Source organism: Haliotis cracherodii, unplaced genomic scaffold (assembly GCF_022045235.1).
Source record: "Haliotis cracherodii isolate W230 unplaced genomic scaffold, xgHalCrac1.p SCAF_20, whole genome shotgun sequence".
Taxonomy (NCBI): Eukaryota; Metazoa; Mollusca; class Gastropoda; order Lepetellida; family Haliotidae; genus Haliotis; species Haliotis cracherodii.
Window position 1 is genome coordinate 15,616,050 of NW_027266276.1, and position 23,404 is coordinate 15,639,453.

Below are 23,404 nucleotides of genomic sequence, written 5' to 3' on the forward strand. Positions count from 1 at the left end.
AATGTTGTTCAGTTATTAGAAATTGTCTAAAAGTTTGACGGAAGCAAGTAAAAATTTCCTTATGCAGCATCAACAATATTTATATTTATATATAAATTTTGTATTACAGAAGAAAAGAAACTGAAGAGGTGAAGTGTCTGTGATATATGACGGTTTTGTCAGCAGCTTTGTAAATACGTGAAGATTGGCTTGTTAAAGGAATGCTGTATGGTCGTCTTGAAAATGGTACCCTTTCAAAAAGAAAATGTTGGATATATATTTGAACATCTGTATATCCATTATGAAAGAGATAAGTATAAAAATGTGTCAAAACTGAAAGAATTATTATTTATCATGTCAATGTACATAATAAACATTTATTACAAACAATAGTTTACTTCATTCTGCAATTTATTCACGATGTTGTTTGAACATGGTTCCAGTCAGTGACTATACATTTGAACATTGGCTAAGGTGTCGCCTACCGACAACACCCACACAAGCTGGAGGAGGAGTAGGCCACAAAGCAAACGGATGAGAAAACTCTTTTAAATGGGAGTTATGTTGTCCCTTTTGAAATATTGCGCCAGGGGACAAGAATGGATTGTTGTTTCCAGCCAGTTGAGACAAAACCCAACTCCTCCTGTGTCCTGCCTGAATGGGTTCGGTCCTCTTCCTCTCGATCTACTGACTGGATATACACAGGATGATAGACATGTGCCATTGTCACAGTTGAAGGAGAAGCACCAGAAGGGGGCCATTTTCAGTCGGGTTTCTGGTGATGGTTATAGACACCAAGGCAGGTACATCGGTGGTGGCTCAGAAAACACCATTAAGTGGCATTCCTTGACCGATTCAGCTGCTTATTTACCTTATATCATTAGATAACTACACACTTTTCTGAATGAATGGGACTCTTTACTGATATAACCTTTAGACTTAGCAATTCAGCATTCATATTTCTGAGCCACCCACCTATGGTTATAAATAGCTAGGTTATATACATTCTAGATCTATTTGATCGACCATCAAGTTTCTAACACTGAGAAAATGCTGTATAATGGTAGAATACATGAAGGATAAAACATACATGATAAAACTTCAATAATCAACATGATATATACTAGATGCTACTGTGTGTCGGGAATCAACATTGTGCTGGGACTATGAACAGAGTAATGCTCAACCAACAGTCTCCACACAACCTTTGGTAACAACCCAGGGACTGCCCACAGTGATCGGAAGACACAAGCCTAATTATCTGTAAACATTTGTCGACCACAGCTGTGTAGTTATTACTTCTGTTCATGAAACAAACCTGATAAAGCATTGTTCATTACAAATTGAGCAATGGATAATACTGTTCTAGAACAAGCATTTTGAGACTATGAGGACATTGGTACAAAATATATAGCTTTCTCAAACCTCCATATGTAATATTTCATCTACAGATGCATTTTCATCTAAGTTGGTCATGAATAGACAAAATAATTCTTGGGTTTTCTAATACACTTGGGGAATGCTTTTTCTCGTCAGCATTATTACAGCTACATCATGTCAGCCTTTAAAAAAACTGGCAAACCAGACAATCCTTGCCATTAGTCAGTGCAACTACCTGGCTCTTACAAGTACAGTGTATTCAGTCCACTGACATGCGTTGACAGCTGTGTATATGACCACTGGGGCAAGTTCCCCCTCTAATATGGTTGATAAAGAAGCTAATGTACTCCCCATTTCATGCTCCCACTGATGCTAATCAAGACTTCATTTCAGAAACACAACTAAATAAATGCATAAAAAGTAGGTCCATAAATTTGCACTAAACTTAACAGTGGAAAGAGAAAATATAAACAGTCTCTCCAAATCATAGATAATGCAAGTAAAGTTTTGGACAGAAAGCCTGACTGGAATCCTGCTGTGATGTGATCAGTGCATAGATCTAACATAGAGTTGTAAATTGGGCAACCACGGCACAATATAGGTGATATTACCTAGAGACAGGCATGTAGATATATAATCTATAGATACTCCCGGCCTGTTATATACAGATCACAGTAAAGGGACTCCCTGGGTGACATACATCCACATACAACATCTACAGCATCACATAATCAGTGCAGGCAGAAGGGAAGGTACTAAGTTGATTCTTTATAAGGAATTGGGAAAGAGAAATGTAACTTGTTCCTGTTAACTAGCTTGGCTTGGTAAGCTTGGTTCAATGTTTGGCCATTAATCAAACTTGTTCCAGTTAACTAGCTTGGGTTGGTAAGCTTTGTTCGACCATGGACAAAATAATTCACAACCGTTCATAAGGACTTGAAAAAGTTTCATTAATTTCATATGAACCAGTTTCATTTTCATTACAAAATATCCAGTTCATATCATTGTTCTAACCTCTTTAGTGCAACACTAAACAGTCTAACCTAAACAAACACCTTGAGTGACAAACACAAAAGTTGACATTCTTATGGAAACATGGTTATAAGAAGCTACCAGTACATTAACTTCAAATCATCATTTCCAACCCAGCTACATGGAATGTGCATTACCTAACTACTGGGATATATAGATTTGGTGTTTCTTTATTTCAACAACCAGATTTCATTAATTGCATTCAAGGGTCCCCAGGGCAAAGTAATGGCAATGACATTTATTGAAGATAAAGTCTTAAAAGCTCACAGATTTACAGGCTTTGAAATTCCACTGACTGAATATGCATGGTTCTATTTTATTCAACATTTGTTACGCATGATATAAGATTTCTTGATCCAGCACTTATATAGGAAGTAATCCTTCAAGAATGACACTATCTATGACACTAAGTTCTAGAACAGTCTAGCTGGGGTCCAAGGCTAGCTTCCAAGCATCAGCAGTTATCATCAGCACTTAAACAATAGGTAACCCAGCCAGAGACTGGTTAATAATATATATGTACAATTTCAACAATTTTACATAAAGCTACAAAATTACAGTGGGAATTCTTATCAAAAACCATTTTCCTACCCCAGATTTGATCTATACATTACAAAGTCAAGGTGCAAGATCAGATATTGTGTTTCTGATTTCAGCCTTTTCCCAAGATATTGTATTTAATACCTGTTGCATGCATTAAAAGCAAGGAAATGGCTGTCATCAAAAGGAAATCAATCATATTGATATAGACCAATAACTGTGTTGAACTTTAAATTTAACATACTTTGCAGTCTCAGTAAAATATGCAATGCGCAAAACCGAAGTAGAACTCTTGTATTTTCCAGCTGATGATCATGTTTAGGCTGAAAATGAGTCAACAAGCTAAGACTACATGTAACACTTGCTGATACAGCTACGCTCAGGAATAGACTTACGGGCTGGTACTCGACCTCAATGGATGCTTCATGGACAATAGACACTTATGGATAGGTTGATATATGCAAGCGAGTGAAAGGGTTTTAGGCCATTTGGTCTGCTAAAACCAAAACAACACAATCCATTATAATGATTCCACCAAAACAGATGTAATATTGCTGATAGTGGCTCAAAGCAACACTCACTAACTTGGGAAGAAATCCACAAGATCATAGCTGGAAGTTGGTCTTCCCTGTATGAAGTGTAATTACAGGGCACACTTTGGAATTTATGGTTTAGGGAAGTTTTTGTAACCAAACAGCTCAGTCAACATAAGAATAAATGTGTGGTGCTTAATATGTTTTGATGTTGTTTAGCATAAAATTGTTTTGGTCAGTCGATTGAGTTGGGGAAAAAAGTGCTATCATTTTTGCACAATGCTTAGCATTCATATAGTAAGAAGTATATTTATTTACTTCTGTAAATGTATTTGTTCTATGTGTAAGATGCTTGCAGTAGCCAGAGACTATATTCAATGCATTTAATCAATTACTATCTAGAAAGGTCAGTTATTTAAACTTTACATGACTTTCATAGTTGTATCTTTTACTTTTCCTAATCCTTCAAAATTTGGATAGACAAGCCGTTAGAGGAGATCTGATGAATATTAATATTATTTCTGATTGTGGATTTTGGCTCCAGTCTGTCGAATCCACTAACCAAACATTTAACCCCAAAAATTTACATTCCTGGTATTACTGCCATCTTACACTATAATGACCAGAGGGGACCTAATCTGTCCTGGATTCCTAACCAGGGAGAAAATTTAAAACACATTCAGAAAGCAACACAACAAGCAGAGCAGATGAAAAAAAAATGGAGATGGACAGACCAAGGTGGACAGAGGAAGATGGGGACAATGTATAGACAGTAGAGATGGACAGAGAAAGAAGGAGACAATGTATAGAATCAGTAGAGATGGGCAGAAGAAGATGAAGACAATGTATAGACAGTGGAGATGGACAGAGGAAGACGAGAACAATGTATAGACAGAAGGGATGGACAGAGGAAGACGGGAACAATGTATAGACAGAAGGGATGGACAGAGGAAGATGGGGACAATGTATAGACAGTAGAGATGGACAAAGAAAGAAGGAGACAATGTATAGAATCAGTAGAGATGGGCAGAAGAAGATGAAGACAATGTATAGACAGTGGAGATGGACAGAGGAAGACGAGAACAATGTATAGACAGAAGGGATAGACAGGAAGACGGGAACAATGTATAGACAGAAGGGATGGACAGAGGAAGATGGGGACAATGTATAGACAGTAGAGATGGACAAAGAAAGAAGGAGACAATGTATAGACATTGGAGTTGGACAGAGGAAGACGGGAACGATGTAAAGAGATATTGGAGATGGACAGAGAAAGATGGGAACGATGTAAAGAAACAGTGGAGATGGACAGGGACAGATGACATTATCGTGTCGCTTGCATCGTCAGTTACTATAAACATTCCTTAACAATGAGCAATGAATGCATCACTCATATCCATGGTAACTGCAGTTGCATAAAAAAATAATTTGTGGGTATGATATACACATGGTCTAGATCAAATTCAACAATGAATAGTTATAATCATAATAATAACATCACAAGTGATTTTACTCCCTATATGGTGTACATTGGATGATTGATAAGTATATCTGAGCTTGCATATCTAATGGATAGCTGTATACAGTCGGACAACCAAACCACCAGTTGCTGAGGAATAATATTCATGTTCAACATAGGCTTATGATACCAAGTATTATTTTTCTTAAAATAACAACAAATGTATCCCTATGAGATTGTCTAGTGATGGGATCATTGTTTGGAATTTCCAATATTGTTGGTACCAGTTGCCCAGGACATGTCCTGAAGTCCCCACAATGTGGCTGCACTGCATGATGCTATATCATAGAACACATCACAGAATTTCACAATGGTTGACACTATATACATCACCAACACTCTGTGATGAATGGTGCTGAACTTAGATGAAGCTCCCATAGAAGGTGTAAGAATCGAGCTCTGTTTTCACAAGATTGAAGGCCTCCGCAGAAAAATCAATCAATTTTGCTCAGTACAATGCTCAAGACAGAAGAAGTTGAACACTGGAAATCTCAACAACAAAGCAGCAATGTTTGTTTAATCAGGGCAAAATATTTGAAGAATTTGTACATCTAAATATCACTGAACCTCTTAGTTTTAGTTGTCCTATTGGGTTTGAACTGTTTCTTTGCAATATTAAGTTCTGACTCTTCAATATCAGAGGACTTGAAAATATGGTGTCGTCAACCATAACTGCCATCTGGCCCCTCCCGAACCAACTCTGATAAAATGTCCATGACTACTCCTTCAGGTTAAAACCTTTAACTTTTGCCGTCAACATCATTAGATGCATTGCTGCCAGGTGATTTAGTTAAATAGTTCTAAAAGAAGCAATGCATGTACGTGTCTCCTTACCATAACATAAGAAAAGAATTCCAGCATGCACCACTTGATTACAAGAAAACCATTAACTTAGATGCATGGTTTACCAAGTAAACTGCTCTAAAATTCCAGTTCTTCTATTGTCCTCAACACATAAGTATTTCAAATTAACAGTCTGGAAAAAACCTGGAAAACAGCTAAGCACTACCCCTTGTTTTTTTCAAAGATATTAAACTTCCATGTATCTTTTGGAAATATCTACAAAAGACATTGATCTCATTTTGATAACTGTTTACGATACCACTGGTACATGATGATTCAGTACAAAATCATTGGTTTACCAGATGGTAGAAATGACTGGGTTATATCATATGATACAGAAAAGCAGTGGTGGTAACTTAAAGGGTGGTCAAATAATTATTGCCATCAAATAGTTGGAAAATATGTCATTAGATCATGCATATCAGTATCTGTATTTCAGTATGACTCACTTTGTAAACAGAAACAAATATGTCTCATTAGACAATAGACGCCAAAAAATGTGTCAATGTACGGCCAGTATAAATATGGAAATATATACCAGTAAGCAGTGATCAGTTATTTTCCAGGTGTATATTAGTTGTTTGATGCTTAGTACCACTTTCAAACATCTCCAAATTCAGCACCATCCACACTTTGTGAATCATCAGAATTCAAATGTTATGACATTGTCAGTTATGAGTACAACATCAATGCTAACTGCTTGTGACATGACCGTGCAGGCTGCTGCTGCCGCTGCTGCTGCTGCTGCTGCTGCTGTTGTAGTACTCCCTGGTATTGTGATGACACCCCAACATGGCACAGTCGGCCACATGGCTGCCATCAACATCACTCAATAGTTGGTCAAATCAAATTTCACATACATCATAATTCATGAAAACAAAATCAGCACCATCATACATCAACAGAAATAGAAACAAACCAATCACACAGTAGTGCAAACCCTGATAAAAAGAATCTGGCCATGAATACTTGGCAATAAAAATGTACACCAAATTAGTGCCTCGTTCACAAAAATAAGATCTGTTGACAAAACTGCTACTCAATAATGAAAAAACTGTTAGATTTCACCTCAGATTTTAAAAAAATGAACACATTGAGGGAAAAAGAAACATTGTTTTTGTTCACTTGCATTAATCTTTGTTCGTGTATCATATCAATACATCAGACACCCATGTACATCAGACACACACTTCTGAATGTATTCATATGATGAAAAAAGACAGTGAAGCAACATAAAAATCCGCAGAAATACTGTGACATGAACATCAAGCAAGTAGTTGATTATTACTGGGTGGTTGCTTCATGGGTACTTGTTCACAAGAATCATTGACAGATCCACTATGTTATGACATTTGTAATGTTAAAGAGTACAATCTTATAAAGATATTCATAAACAACAACCATGGATCATGTCGTGGTTCCAAAACAGGTAGGTAGGTTGTATTTGTACTTCTTTAAAACACATCCTGCAACTGTGTTTTAGAGCTATCAGTACTGAAGGTTCAGCTGTTTAGTTAATATTGTCCAAGAGTGACGTTGTTTTGGCATGGACAGTGAGTACCCCTAAATAAGAAATCATAGGCTCACTGTGCTCAAGACAGCCACCACTCAGCCTGAAGAGTATAGCAAGTAACCATAGATTGTATTACATCTAGTCATTATGGGATATCTATACAAAAGACTCCAAAGACGAGTTAAACTCATTAAAATTACAGTCCTACGAAACATGAATGAGATCACTCAGGGAGTACCGTATTTCCTCTATTAGACGCCCGGGCTACCATTTATTTCTGACAAGCCTTTGACCCGGCGTCAATTAGAGTGCCGGCGTCTATTGGAGGCCAGGCTTCTATTAATAACCCCATTTCACTATGACCACGAATGGCCCGAATCATCACGAAATGGAAATATTTTGTGTTTTCGTAGATATCTGTATCAATTGATCGACCCGGTGTCTATTAGAGGCCCGGCTTCTATTTTTTGCACTGAACATTTGACCCGGCTTAGAGGCCCGGCGTCTAATAGAGGAAATACGGTACTTTACCCATCTAATTCAAGAACATTTTTACATATCAGCATTGCCTGCACAGATGAATACATGATGAAACCCATGAAACAACCACCCACCTTTCTCGGTACCGCTGACCTGGTGAGTGCGAGGTACATCACATGGTCATGGTGCTACACCTCAACTAGGAGCATTCAACATCAAACATAAGTACATGTATACAGTGCCAAAATCATATGGAGATGTTCTGTAGATGCCACAGGTTACATCTAAGCTACACGGCAGTGTAGACACCGTGAGATAAATCCAACCCGTCCACAGATCAATCTGGACTTGTTGTTTTTGTAAATGAAGTAGATTATGGAGGAAACATGTAGTTCATCCAGACTTTTACTGCAGACTAGTTCTTGTGTCCAACCCTGAATGGTCATGCAAAAGATGACCACACTGTGAAACATCTCAAGTACTCCACTTTGTCCAGTTGTAGTGATGTTTGAAGGGACCATGTTTAATGATCAGAGTCCTCTCAACATCCCCCACTGCAGTTGTTCCAGTGGCATGTAACAATTCCTTGTCTCCTCCCACAGTTTCAGAAAGCAAACAATAATTTCGCTAATTGATCTATTTGGAAACATTGAGGCTGGACAAGGGGCTGAGCAGCCAGGATGTGATCACAAATCAATAAAGTGTTGTAGCAGTGGTGCAGCCCAATATGCCACGGTGGTGAACAGGGACTGCATGGTGTGTAGCCAGGATCATCCCGTGACAAATCGTCCAGCAACAATCACCGAGTCCTTGGTCTCCTTGTGGCCAAAGATACTCACAATTTCCTAAGGTATGGTGTTTTACTCATGAAAATCAGAGAATGTAAAGTGCCACAACCTAACACTCATTGTTTTAGTGCCTTGTTAAATTTTCATTTGTTTTCTTATAAATGAACCAGCATGAAACTGCTGCTGAGAGTTGATAATCATGACTGCTGATTTTATTCCAGAACAACTGAGAGTCAGCCTACTATGTATTGCATGCTTTCAGAACAGTTGAGGAATAGCCTATTACAAGAACTGTATGTTGTCTCACGTGAGAATGCTTGTGTCTTTCTCAGTTCCTGATACATTTGTTACAACACTGTCTGATACATCTGTTATAAAAGTGTCTAATATATCTGTTGTAACACTGTCTGATACATCTGTTCAGCAGTAGAAACTAACACTTTTAGTCCACTAGTCCTTATAATAATAACATATAGCAAAACTCTTAAATTGGCAAATTTCCACTAGCCCTTATGATACCTTAACCATTGGGCAGTTTGGCAAGGACTACAGGACAAGTGCCAATTTCTAACGCTGCTGTTATAACACTGTCTGATACATCTGTTATAACATTGTCTGATACACCTGTTATAACATTGTCTGATACATCTGTTACAACACTGTCTGATACATCTGTTATAACACTGTCTGATACATCTGTTATAACACTGTCTGATACATCTGTTACCACAGTCTCTGATGTAGCTGACTGCTGACTGGAGTGGGGTATATTTCAAGGACAGTAATTCTTATTTTCCTCCCAAGCCACATTCCCCACCTGCCGTGAGAATGGGGGGATATACACACGTGCGCAAGTGTTTACACCATTCAGTACACACAGAATGGTAGCCCCCTTTCACTCAAGCTCACCTCCATCCCCACCCCTCCAAAATATCAGTGAAAGGGAGGCAACCTATTCACAAATGTCAGACTTATTGTATTATGTCATAATCAGATTTTGTGAATAAGTAGTGGTTTATTTTTCACAAATGTTACAGATAAACATCTCTTCGGTATCATCAAGGGTAAGGCAATAATATTCACGTGAATACTGCAATGTTTGTGTGTTCAGTCAGTGAGGTATTGCCTGGCAGTACCAGCAGGAGAGGTGGGAAACTGAATCAAATTACGCCAGCTTCAACAGCACGGTCTTGTTTGTAGCTTCAGATAGGCAGGGATCGTAAATACACAGTAACAAATCTCAGTGGAGCAGAAGTGTTGAGGTAATCACCTGTCTGCCTGTATTTGACATACTGTGTGTATGCAGGTTTTTAATCACACCTGCACTAACCTGCAGGGAAAAACACCTGCGTAGTTAACACTCTGTCACTACTTAGCAGGAAATCAACTCTATCTTTCTCATCTGGTGAATGTACATGTAGTATTCACATGGACCCAATGATGATACAGGTACAGTATGGTGGACTATGCATAGTTCCAAGTGTCAGATGTTCCTCATGGTGTAACATGGGTATTCTACCGTCGGTGTGATGGTTATACACTGGTAGAAGTAACATTATTACTTTTATTGGACATTAATTAATAATGTTAATTAAAAAAAACTATTTAGTGGAATTAGAAATAGTAGAATTGTTCTGGGAATAGTAGTCAAAAATGGCATGTGGTAACATTTTTGTATGAAAATAGAATATTTATAAACAAACTATTTCAATGACCTATCAGTAACCTCACTTATGGAGTATTGTGATAAATATAAATGTCCATGTGTCATGTCATAGACTGGGTTGGGATGGAGGAGCTTATGGTGTGGACTCACACCAGACAGAAGGCTGTAGCTCCTGTATTGTGGGTAATCTGACCAGCTGCTCTTTTGGCAGAATGTAGGAGACATGCACTTCTTCAAATATAATCATATATCTCTACCAGCAATATTCAACTTGTTGACTGTTTGTTGGATGAAATTAGTTCTGTGGAACAATTTCATTCCATCAAACACTAACACATCAGCTCAAGTCAGAGTGGGAAATGTGGCTTAATAATCATGGCAGAACGTAATGAGGACAATAAAAACAGTACACAATCATTCAAAATGCCATATCAAAATTACATAATAAACAATATATCAACCAAATCTATATAGGCGCCTGAGACGCTGACAAAACAATGGCTGGTGGCGAGGGCCAACATGAGATCATTGAGAACGGGAGAATGTCAAGATCATTGTAGTCCAGATCATTTGGGATCAACTGATGTCAAAAGTCAAACCGGGGAGTAGGCTGAGAAAGCAGAATCCTCAAAAGTAGTAGTTGTCACTAGGTCGTCATGGATCGGCACAAAATGCTGGAATGGAAGAAATTTGAATGGTTCAAGTGAATTGCTTTCCCTGTGGACTGAGTAGAATGAATCTCCTTTGTCTAAATATAATGTAACCTGTTTCAACTGAAATCAAAGATTGACAACTTTGTGAAGCAACTGGTATTGTTTAACTGCAGAATATATCTCCGATAACACTAAAAACACAATACATAGTCAATCTCAGATGAAGTCCATCTTTTCAACAGTTAATCCGAAATGTGTGTACCTATACTACTACTTACCATATCATCTCCCTCCATTAGTGTCCGAGCTACAGGATCCTGCACACCACGCTCTGGTTCTGATACATCCCTGAAGAAAGTCTGTAGTCGACAAGTGAACAAAGCACACTCATCATCCAAGAGTGCATCAAGATAAATGTCTGTGTCACTCGGTACATGTCGCGCCTGCTTAGGTGGCAGGGGAGAGGTTGCACTTAGGGTCACAGAGGTCAAACTGGAAGTCACAAGGGTCACAGAAGCAGGGACGACCTGATCAAAGGCAGATGATTTTGTTTCCTGCAGGAGACTCCTGAACCTTGACTGTTCTGAGACTTCAACACACTGACGCTTACAGGCTTCAGAAGGTTCACATGAAGATTCTGGAATTTCCCTGTTGTCAGAACACACAGATTCCTCATCCTGTTTGAGTGATGGAACATTAGAGTCGTCTCCCTTTGGGGATGATCGACTAGCTGCCACTTTGAGAGCTAGAGGTGTCCATATTGGAGGCATGATTGTGGGAGGAGAGTACTCCTCGAAAATTGCCTGAGATGGTCGGTTGGGTTGTGGCATGGACAAACCCAGGGCTATGGATGTGACAGGGGCAGGAGAGTGGGACTTTCTGGTGCCACTGACAACATCTGGTGTCAGTTCCAGCTCTTCTCTCAACAGAGGTAGCTTGCAGGGTGCCCTCAGGTTGAGAGGAGCACTGGAATCATGGGTCACAGATTCTCTCACATTTTCACTGCTTCCCTGTGAAAGTTGTTCAGAAGTTGAGGACACGGGTTGCCCTCCACTAGAAACATGACTGGAATCATGAGACTCGGATGGGACAGTTTGTTCAATGTTAGATATACAGTCAACCTTACTACTGGAAGACAAGGAAAAGTCAGATTGTGTAGACTGCAGCCCACGGCCTGCGTGGACAGCACTAGAGGAGATGGTCAGAGACTTGACTTCTTCATTTGAGTCACATGAGTCAGTCACAAGATGAGGTGCAGCTCCTGCTGATGAGGATGGCTGGTAGTTGTCATTAATGTCCCCAGATTTCATCTGAGTCTGCTCCTGCCTGCAGGCTGGCTGTGATGGACCCTGCTCAGGGCCACATGGAGGAATGCTCTGTGTATTGCACTTGAGATCTGTATTGTTGTTGTGCTCAGGCTGGTCAGGTTTGGCTCCAGAAGACATCTGACTCTGCCTCAGCCTCTGCTCCAACTGCTGCTGCACTCTCAGTAGCTCCAGCTGGCTCTGTTGGACAGCCAGGAGTTGCTGCTGGATCTGAGCCTGAGTCACCTGGATCCCACTCACCCCGCCACCCAACTGACTCTCTGCTGGTGCAGGTGGACAAGGACCTGGAGATACTCGTGTCACATTTGAGTTGATGTCACTCGGAACACCCAGTTGTAATCCCTGAGTCACTGAGCTGTGTGTTCGTGTTGTACTAACGTTAGATATAGTCACACCATGAGGCAGACGCTGGTAAGGAATCTGAGGTTGCCGGGATGATGGTGTAAGAAGATGGTGGATGACATCAGACACACCTGAGGTGTCTGGATGATGACGACTAGATTGTTGATGTTGCTGTGTGAGCAGCTGTTGTTCTTGTTGTTGCTGGTGATGGGTGAGATCATGTTGATGAGGATGAGGATGATTGTTGTCATTGTCGTCCTGTTTATGCTCGTCACTCATGGCCATGTTTAGCTGCTGCAACTCCTGCAGAAGCTGTCGCTCCTTCTCCTCCAAACTCTGCCAACACACAACACAGGGAGTTAGATTAACACAGACATAGGTACTAGTAACTGTCATAGAAACAGTGACGTGCACTTTCACAATGTACCTCAGTAGAAACCTAATGGAATGATACATGGTATCATGTGTTAAACATGGCACTAAGCACATCAAGGAGCCAGCATCTGCCAGGGAATGATCAAAGATATGTAAGGTTGTGATAACATATATGATACAATATAGGAAAACACCACACAGGCCATGTCAGTGAGCCATATCAATCAATGAAAATGTCTTTATCCATTAGTCTAAACTAAGATTATATTTGGAAATAATATTATCCATTTGCTTCAGGTGAAGTCTTTTCTGAAGTGAGCACTGAAAACAGTTATAACGTCAACCCCAAAGACCTGAAAACATGCAAACCATATCAACATATGTCGACTTTATTAAAAAAATGTTTATATATATATCTGTGTATACTTAAACTGAATCAATAATGATCTCATATTTATATACATATTACTAGTCATATAAATATCGCTGATGTTGTAATATCTTTATATGTGTTTTTACAACATTTTGATTGTTGTTTAAGGCCACACTCAGCAATATTCCAGCTATATGACGGCGGTCTGTAAATAATCAAGTCTAGACCAGACAATCCACTGATTGACATCATGAGCATCGATCCCCGCAATTTGGATATGATGACATGCATCAAACAAGTCAGCAAGCCTGACCACCCGATCCCGTTAGTCGCCTCTTACGCATGGGTTGCTGAAGACCTATTCTCTTCCTGGATCTTTACGGGTCCTAATGCACAGCAGACCATGAAGGGTTTATTAAAGCATTGATGTATAACAGGCCATAAAAGGTTCATAAAAGCACTGATGCACAACAAACCATGAAAGGTTTATATAAGCATATACTCACAACAACCAATGAAAATTTTAAATAAGCATTGATGCACAACGGCCTATGAAAGGTGTATATAAAGATATACTCACAACAGCCTATGAAAGGTGTATATATAAGCATCAATGCACAACAGCCATTGAAAGGTGTATATATAAGTATCTATGCACAACAGACCATGAAAGGTTCACATAAGTATTGACGCACAACGGACCATGAAAGGTTCACATAAACATTGATGCACAACAGACCATGAAAGGTTGACATAAGTATTGATGCACAACAGACCATGAAAGGTTGACATAAGTATTGATGCACAACAGACCATAAAAGGTTCCCATAAGTATTGATGCACAACAGACCATGAAAGGTTCACATAAACATTGATGCACAACAGACCATGAAAGGTTCACATAAGCATCAATGCACAACAGCCCATGAAAGGGGACACGAGCATGGCTTCACTTACACTTTACAATTGTGCACTGACATCAATAATGAGAAGTGCCAGCTAGCAATTCCTTGTGCGCTGGCTATGACGCAAGCTGGTCTGTGGTGATGGTCTGACGGTGAGCTGTGGGTGAGTCATCCCCAATCAAAGTACCAAACCACATGACTATACCACGCTCCTCCTACAATGTAGCCTTGACACCAAGTATCCCTTCCGCTACTCTCACCACTGTTCTGCTACTTCATGTCACAAGTATTGCTTCCCACATTTTGTTACCAGAACATTCACACCATAGCTCATTCAACACATTGGAAATATTTCTGGACATCCTGTTTGAAAGTGTTTCAAATTCTTCAGTGCTACATAACTAACTCCATGCTGTCACCTAACACCGCTACATACAATAAGAGTATTCCTACATACATGTGTCCAAGTTACATGTATGCTATAGAAATGTAGAAAGTTCACAAAATTTGTTTAGATATAGATACAACAGTGCACATGAAACTTTATTTCATCATTTAATCAAGTAGTTGTACATAATCCAAATTAATACCACCATGCATACTTCTAAAGGGAGCTGCTTCCATCTATAAAAGCAGTAAATACTTGTCTGCTTCTAGAATGATTACAGCAATATCATTAAACACTGCCCTGTTTATTCTATGGTTATGGTATAATTTTATTATTACTAGTGATTGAGTAAGTTAATGAATGAGACAAGGAGAGGGCCCAAGATGCTTTTATCATTTGTTACCCCACCTACCCACAAGTGAGTGAGTGAGAGAGAGAGAGTGAATGATAATAAACAGTTCCTCAGTGAGGTATTACTCATTTACTGATTGAGAAGGTTGGTAGTGTGACATGCTGACTCACTGTGAGACAGACCACAGTTGATATTTGGTTGTCCTTGGGTGCCTCCCACTCAGGTATCCTCCAGTCCACACTCTGCAGCTATCATGACCACCTGATCCCTGATGAGTGAGTGAGTTGGGTTTAACGCCGCTTTTAACATTATTCCAGTTATATCACAGCGTGTCAGCTTAATTTTGGAGGAAATCCCGAAATGATGCAAGTCTCCAATGTTTACCACTTCTGTGAAACCCACGAGCACAGGTATGGTGCTGACAAACCTAGAAACATAATCAGGGCGAACCGGGATTCGAACCCACAATCATAGGTTTCTGGCGTGCCCAAGGGACGCAACTCTGCACAGCGAATCGCGGTACCTTAGACCACTGGGCCACCCGTGCCCCCTGATCCCTAATGAAGTCACTTTGTGCACCCTCTAAAGTGCTTCCCTCTCTCCACACTCAGCAGCTTCAATGACCACCTGATCCCTCATGAAGTCTCTATCTGCACCCTCTAAAGTGCCTCCCTCTCTCCACACTCTGCAGCTTCAATGACCACCTGATCCCTAATGAAGTCTCTATCTGCACCCTCTAAAGTGCCTCGCTCTCTCCACACTCTGCAGCTTCAATGACCACCTGATCCCTGATAATGTCACTATCTGCACTCTCTGAAGTGCCTCCCTCTCTCCACACTCTGCAGCTTCAATGACCACCTGATCCCTGATAATGTCACTATCTGCACTCTCTGAAGTGCCTCCCTCTTTCCACACTCAGCAGCTTCAATGACCACCTGATCCCTAATGAAGTCTCTATCTGCACCCTCTAAAGTGCCTCCCTCTCTCCACACTCTGCAGCTTCAATGACCACCTGATCCCTAATGAAGTCTCTATCTGCACCCTCTAAAGTGCCTCCCTCTCTCCACACTCTGCAGCTTCAATGACCACCTGATCCCTAATGAAGTCTCTATCTGCACCCTCTAAAGTGCCTCCCACTCTCCACACTCTGCAGCTTCAATGACCACCTGATCCCTGATAATGTCACTATCTGCACCCTCTGAAGTGCCTCCCTCTCTCCACACTCTGCAGCTTCAATGACCACCTGATCCCTAATGAAGTCACTATCTGCACCCTCTAAAGTGCCTCCCACTCTCCACACTCTGCAGCTTCAATGACCACCTGATCCCTAGGGAAGTCACTATCTGCACCCTCTAAAGTGCCTCCCACTCTCCACACTCAGCAGCTTCAATGACCACCTGATCCCTAATGAAGTCTCTATCTGCACCCTCTAAAGTGCCTCCCACTCTCCACACTCTGCAACTTCAGTGACCACCTGATCCCTAATGAAGTCTCTATCTGCACCCTCTAAAGTGCCTCCCACTCTCCACACTCTGCAGCTTCAATGACCACCTGATCCCTGATAATGTCTCTGTCTGCACCCTCTAAAGTGCCTCCCACTCTCCACACTCTGCAGCTTCAATGACCACCTGATCCCTGATAATGTCACTATCTGCACCCTCTGAAGTGCCTCCCTCTCTCCACACTCTGCAGCTTCAATGACCACCTGATCCCTAATGAAGTCACTATCTGCACCCTCTAAAGTGCCTCCCACTCACCACACTCAGCAGCTTCAATGAACACCTGATCCCTAAGGAAGTCACTATCTGCACCCTCTAAAGTGCCTCCCACTCTCCACACTCAGCAGCTTCAATGACCACCTGATCCCTAATGAAGTCTCTATCTGCACCCTCTAAAGTGCCTCCCTCTCTCCACACTCTGCAGCTTCAATGACCACCTGATCCCTAATGAAGTCTCTATCTGCACCCTCGAAAGTGCCTCCCTCTCTCCACACTCTGCAGCTTCAATGACCATCTGATCCCTAATGAAGTCACTATCTGCACCCTCTAAAGTGCCTCCCACTCTCCACACTCAGCAGCTTCAATGACCACCTGATCCCTAATGAAGTCTCTATCTGCACCCTCTAAAGTGCCTCCCACTCTCCACACTCAGCAGCTTCAATGACCACCTGATCCCTAATGAAGTCTCTATCTGCACCCTCTAAAGTGCCTCCCATTCTCCACACTCAGCAGCTTCAATGACCACCTGATCCCTAATGAAGTCTCTATCTGCACCCTCTAAAGTGCCTCCCTCTCTCCACACTCAGCAGCTTCAATGACCACCTGATCCCTGATAATGTCACTATCTGCACCCTCTGAAGTGCCTCCCTCTCTCCACACTCAGCAGCTTCAATGACCACCTGATCCCTGATAATGTCACTATCTGCACCCTCTAAAGTGCCTCCCACTCTCCACACTCTGCAGCTTCAATGACCACCTGATCCCTAATGAAGTCTCTATCTGCACCCTCTAAAGTGCCTCCCTCTCTCCACACTCAGCAGCTTCAATGACCACCTGATCCCTGATAATGTCACTATCTGCACCCTCTAAAGTGCCTCCCACTCTCCACACTCTGCAGCTTCAATGACCACCTGATCCCTAATGAAGTCTCTATCTGCACCCTCTAAAGTGCCTCCCTCTCTCCACACTCTGCAGCTTCTAAGGGTGAAACGATACACCGATATTCCGATGCATCGCGATACTTGACCCACGATACGATATACGATACACGTGGGCCCATTTATCGATACGCCACGATACGGAACGCAAATCTCAAGTAAAGCGTTTCCTCGCTATTGTGCCTTTCAATAAACCGCTAAATTGGTTATAGCTCGCGGTAACGCATGGCTCCCCAAAACGTACTTACATTTTTAATAAGCTCAGGTTTTACACCGACATGTTTTTCCCCATCTCAAAAAACATTATCAGCTGATCCCCGCAAGCACATAACACCGGAAATACCTGTCAGCAAATCTGAACTGAAGTACGCAATTAAATACCATTACTGTACTATCTTGTTATTAAAACGTGTTCATTATATATCTGGACTTGTGTTTGTAATATATTTTATTAATTTTATTCAAAATTTCATTTAATATTTTTTTCATTAAGTTATGTGAAATCGTGTGTGAAGAGATACTGCAACCACGGTCAGATTACCGCTTTTGACGTATTGAAACGAACTTTAGTTGCTAGAGAAGGGATACATATATTAAAAATGCCATACTTTGACTCCTTAAAAGTCATGTGTGTGGCAATTTGGCGAATATATGTCAACATAAGGTTTTCGCAATCGAAATACATGTAGCACGGGAAGTCCCTAGGGTAACTGATCAAATTGTTCCATACGTAAAAATATCCAGCAACAGCAATCACCAGTACCAAAATGCTACACTTGTGGTTCTTATAATTTGAAATATATATATATATATATATAGTAAAAGCTGCAACTAAGGTAACACGATATTGGAATATATTATTCCTGATAAAATTCTTTGAAGTTGTATCACCGGTGGAGTACATTAATTATTTTCTGGTGTTTGAACTTTGAATTGTTTTTAAGGAAAGTTAGAGAAAGTTCCAACTTCAGTAGTCTTGTTATTATAAAATAATTTTGACTGTTCCAAAATCATGAAAGGTTCAATCTTGACATGCTTTAAGTCTTGTTTTATTTATCATTGCGTATCGAGATACGTATCGTATCGTGACCAGAATATCGAGATGCGTATCGTATCGTGACCTTCCTGTATCGTTGCAGCCCTAGCAGCTTCAATGACCACCTGATCCCTAATGAAGTCTCTATCTGCACCCTCTAAAGTGCCTCCCTCTCTCCACACTCTGCAGCTTCAATGACCACCTGATCCCTAATGAAGTCTCTATCTGCACCCTCTAAAGTGCCTCCCTCTCTCCACACTCTGCAGCTTCAATGACCACCTGATCCCTAATGAAGTCTCTATCTGCACCCTCTAAAGTGCCTCCCACTCTCCACTCAGCAGCTTCAATGACCACCTGATCCCTGATAATGTCACTATCTGCACCCTCTAAAGTGCCTCCCTCTCTCCACACTCTGCAGTTATAATGATCACCTGAACCTTGATTAAGTAACTATCTGCATGAAAGGGTGGTGGTATTTTTTGTATAAAATATTTAGTTCCAGACACAAATAGCCATAGCGGTCACTCACTAACTCACTCGTTGACAGCTACATATACACTGTGTTACTAACTCTGTACAGGTGATGGTGCCTGTAAAGACCGACTGTACAGCTAATCCTTATCACAGGAGTCACAGGCTCTTCAGATCTCTGATGAGAAACACAAGTCTGTCTGCAAAAACAACTGTTTCTCATCAGAGTAAATATCTAAATAACAAGTTCACATTAAACAGGATAATCTTGTTTGGATTTTCAAAGATTGCGTCTTCACCAGTGAGTAATATGTGAATATTTCCACACATATCAGTCGTTTTCACTGCATTCTGCCAACTTAACAGAAATGTACACCACTGACGTTTATAGCTTCCAATTATTCTCAGCAGTTAACTTCTCAGCCTGATTATCAAATGCCTAAATCACAGAGATGTTGGCTTACTGCCTACTATACAAACAAATCATGCAGCTCAGTTTCTCCTTCAAATGGCATAATTCTCAAAGAACTACAACACATTCTCAATAGTCATGATGGACGACCTCAGGTCACACATACACAGCAACACTGAACATGTTCTGGGACTTTCAAACTAACTTTTGTGTACTTTTTATTTAAAGGAATCATGTCTTCTGCTGCAATTCTAAGCAAACATCAAGAAGAAATCCTGATCCCAAGTGGAGACATGAGCTCTGTCAATCTAGATTGCTGAAATGAGTCAGATGTCATCACATGTTCAATTTTTCACAACAATATGTGATCACATGATGTTACATTTCTAAGGTCCCCACTAACATGAAAACAATGGAACAATTGATCTGAAGTAGCCAGTGAGCATGAGAAAACAACATAATGCTCAGTGAGAATTGCTGAAAATAATTTCACTGATATCCATGACCCTCTGGTTTATATGCTGTTGCAACACACAAGACTTGTTTCTGTAGAAGTGAACATGCTCCTACGCACTACAGGTGATTCAGCAAACAATGTCCAACATTACTACTTTGACAACTATTTTTCTGCCAACATTATTGTAGGTCAGGGTTCGGTGCAGGGTGCTGAATATGATGAATACGGGATGTCACAGCATCTTAGCTTAATGTGGAAAGAAACTCAGAAATCAAACAGGTGTAAGGCATTGCTAATTTGGTTTAGGTGCTAGTGAACCCAGAATCATCATAATGTAAATCAGGGATTCAAACCTGTAATTACTGGATTCTGAACATGTGAGAATGTTACGATTGAACAAAGGATCATACTTCTAACAATCACTCTCTCTATATATTTATCTTCATACAGATTGTTGCTAACTAAACAGCATGGGTGGGTTGATTGAAAAGAACTTGTGTGTGTGTGTGTGTGTGTGTGTGTGTGTGTGTGTGTGTGTGTTTGGTTGTATGTGTGTGTTGTCTGTGTGTATGTCTGTGTACGATGTATTGATGTGTATGTGTGTATGTCTGTGTGGATGGATGGATGGATGGATTGTTCTCTTCTTCATAAGACGATTGCTGTGGCTAGAAACTGAATCACTAGTCATGGAGAAAGATTTGCCTGTGAAGTAGGGCTGGCGAAAAAGACTGATAATCAGAATTATCATCAATGGAAAAAAATATTAAAGATTATCAATATAGAAATTGCGTCCTCTATAATATCTTCCATAAACTATTGTGCTGATAAATAGTAATCCATGAATATATGAGTCACCACCCACCACTCACCAGTGACATGAAATTTTCTTTCAGAGCTTTTTGTATATTTGTTCAAAGTTACTTCTCCGATATTTATTGAAAATTGATCTATATTTAGTTATTGATCTTTATTGATCTATATTTCTATGATCCATATCGATAGCCAGCCCTTCTGTGAAGATCATCCTCACCAACCAGGGGAATATTCTCATACTTAACTACCACCCAAGAATTAAGTTTGATCAAGAGTCATTGAGGTTTTGTTGTATTTTAATTTTTGTGACTCTCATAATCATTTTATTACATTAGGATTACAAGATCGTCTTCACTCCTTCAAATAGGTGCCCATAGCAATAAGAGGTAACTATGGACCAAACTTTTGATGCATCATAATTGCTAATATTTGATCAGATCGCAAAGCATGGATGACAAGTTCAAATATATCAATAGTTCACATCGATACCACACTACACCGCAGATAACTTGAACATGACAATGTACTGACTTACTTTATCATTTGTTTACCATGCATCTTGTTTGTAGCAACCTGTGGCTACATCAACTTCCAAACATAATGCTTAAATGATCGACATGTTAGGATTTTCTATGATGTTGTTGAATTCTAAAGAATTAATTAGAAAGTCAAGTTAAATATGTGTCGCAACAACATCATCACGTTAAGGTTTTTATCTATTGCAATTCAATAACAACATTTAATCATCCCTTTCAGTCAGCCCTATATTTAACTATACCGTAGTCACCATATCAAATGCCCCTGACCAACTTGTAGCCCAATCTTTGAGAAATCTTTACAAGCACCCCTTACTGTCCATATTTTCTTGTGTGTATATTACCGATTGTTTTGCAGAAAACAGCAGTGCAGAAGGTTGGTCTGGTTTGTTGTTTAATGCTGCACTCAGCAATATTCCAGCTATATGACGGCGGTTTGTGTATAATAGAGTCTGGACCAGACAATCAAGTGATTGACATCATGAGCATCGATCCACACAATTGGGATTGATGATATGCATCAACCAAGTCAGTTACAATTGCCAAGTAACTAAAACAAAAAGTTTTAGCTTCATCGATGTTTGAACTAAGTTTGTTTACTACTGCCCGATCTCTGAGAACAATTTAATTATTTGTGTATGGTTTTGATAAGCACCACCTTTGACAATTTTCTAAGCACCCAGGGCACTTATTATAGCAAATACAGTATGTCTGCATGTTCTCAGCGGGACCAGTGATCTCAGCCAGATGTCAAGAGGCCACTAATACCTGCACTCCTCCCATCCCAGACTGTATGTCAAAGTGACCCCCATCCCTGTATCAAATGCACCCTCCAGCTTTGGGTAACCACATCTACCTTGACATTTCCATGCCTTCTCCACAAGAATATCATTTGTAGAAAAGAGTACAAATCATATTTACCTTCCGTAACTTGCCTACACAGACCTATGACATACACTAGTTGGTGGGTTTAGAAGTTTTTATTGAAGGTTGATGTTCAGCATAGATTTCTTTCTATAAATCAAATGTAATAAAAACCACCTCATGTATTTCGCATTCATGGGGAATCTTCCATGAATTTGGAAATTACTTGATTCCGATTGGTCAACCAGAGGAGATCAAATCACAATAAACCCCCTCTGTTTGAAACAGCCAATTTGATGGCCACACCACCATGGAAGCTAATATTCATGGAATAGTACTTTTTTCAGTCATTGTCAGTAGGCATATGTAAATAATTATATCTACAATTACAGGTTACAAAATGCCAAGATGTGGTTACTACAATATTCAAAGGATGTGTGGCAATACATTTAGAGCAGAAAACACGATAGAAATAAATAAAGAGGATGTATTTTAAGTTTTGAGGACAACAGAGAGCTTGGAATTTGGTGCTTTTCTATATACGACTGTGACTTCACAATGAGCGATATGACATCATAATGGTGACTTTTACTGTGGAACGAAAGCTTTACAAAACTTGCTTCGTTTTCTTTTGGGGTGCCCACCTCATGATAGCTTACCAAGTTGCCATGCTTTATATGCTTTCAATACCTGTCATGTGTTCGCGTGAAGTATTACGATGTAAACAAATTGCTTGAGCATATACCATGCCATATTTTGTTTTAAACGCTGTAGTCGGTGATTCTATAATTCAGATCGACAACCCACTGAAAACACTTGACTCAACCCATGCCGCTTCACTCAATATATTTGCTAACACCACAGAGTTCGCATTTTATTTAGTCATGGTAGAATGGAGATAAACATACTGTGTTTTCAATGTAGAGCCAGGTTACCTGTAGATGTAACCAAGCTGAACTTAATATTTGAAACCTCACGCTGCACATTGGTTCCAAATTCAGTTTAGCATGGTCATATCTGCAGGTAACCTAGCTCAACATTGAAAACACAGTATGTTTATCTCCTAAATCACTGCTTATTGTACTTGATTAAGCTTAGGAAATTAACAAGCTGAAACTAGAAACCAAATCATGGAATCACAAAACATTAATATCCCACAAAAGGCCACTAAAA

At 40.1% G+C, this 23,404-nt stretch overlaps 1 protein-coding gene across 1 annotated transcript in view; it reads right to left on the reverse strand.

Annotated features, from left to right (window-relative positions):
• Window positions 1–81: 81 nt before the first annotated feature.
• Window positions 82–23,404, reverse strand: part of LOC139470356 (uncharacterized) — a 101,319-nt gene continuing 77,996 nt past the window's right edge. Inside the window, exons 11-12 of the mRNA XM_071252750.1 lie at window positions 11,205–12,929; window positions 82–10,947 (exon numbers count right to left, since the gene is read on the reverse strand). Of these exons, the coding sequence (XP_071108851.1) occupies window positions 10,867–10,947; window positions 11,205–12,929 (1,806 nt within the window). The 3' untranslated portion in view covers window positions 82–10,866. The remainder of the gene's footprint in view (window positions 10,948–11,204; window positions 12,930–23,404) is intronic.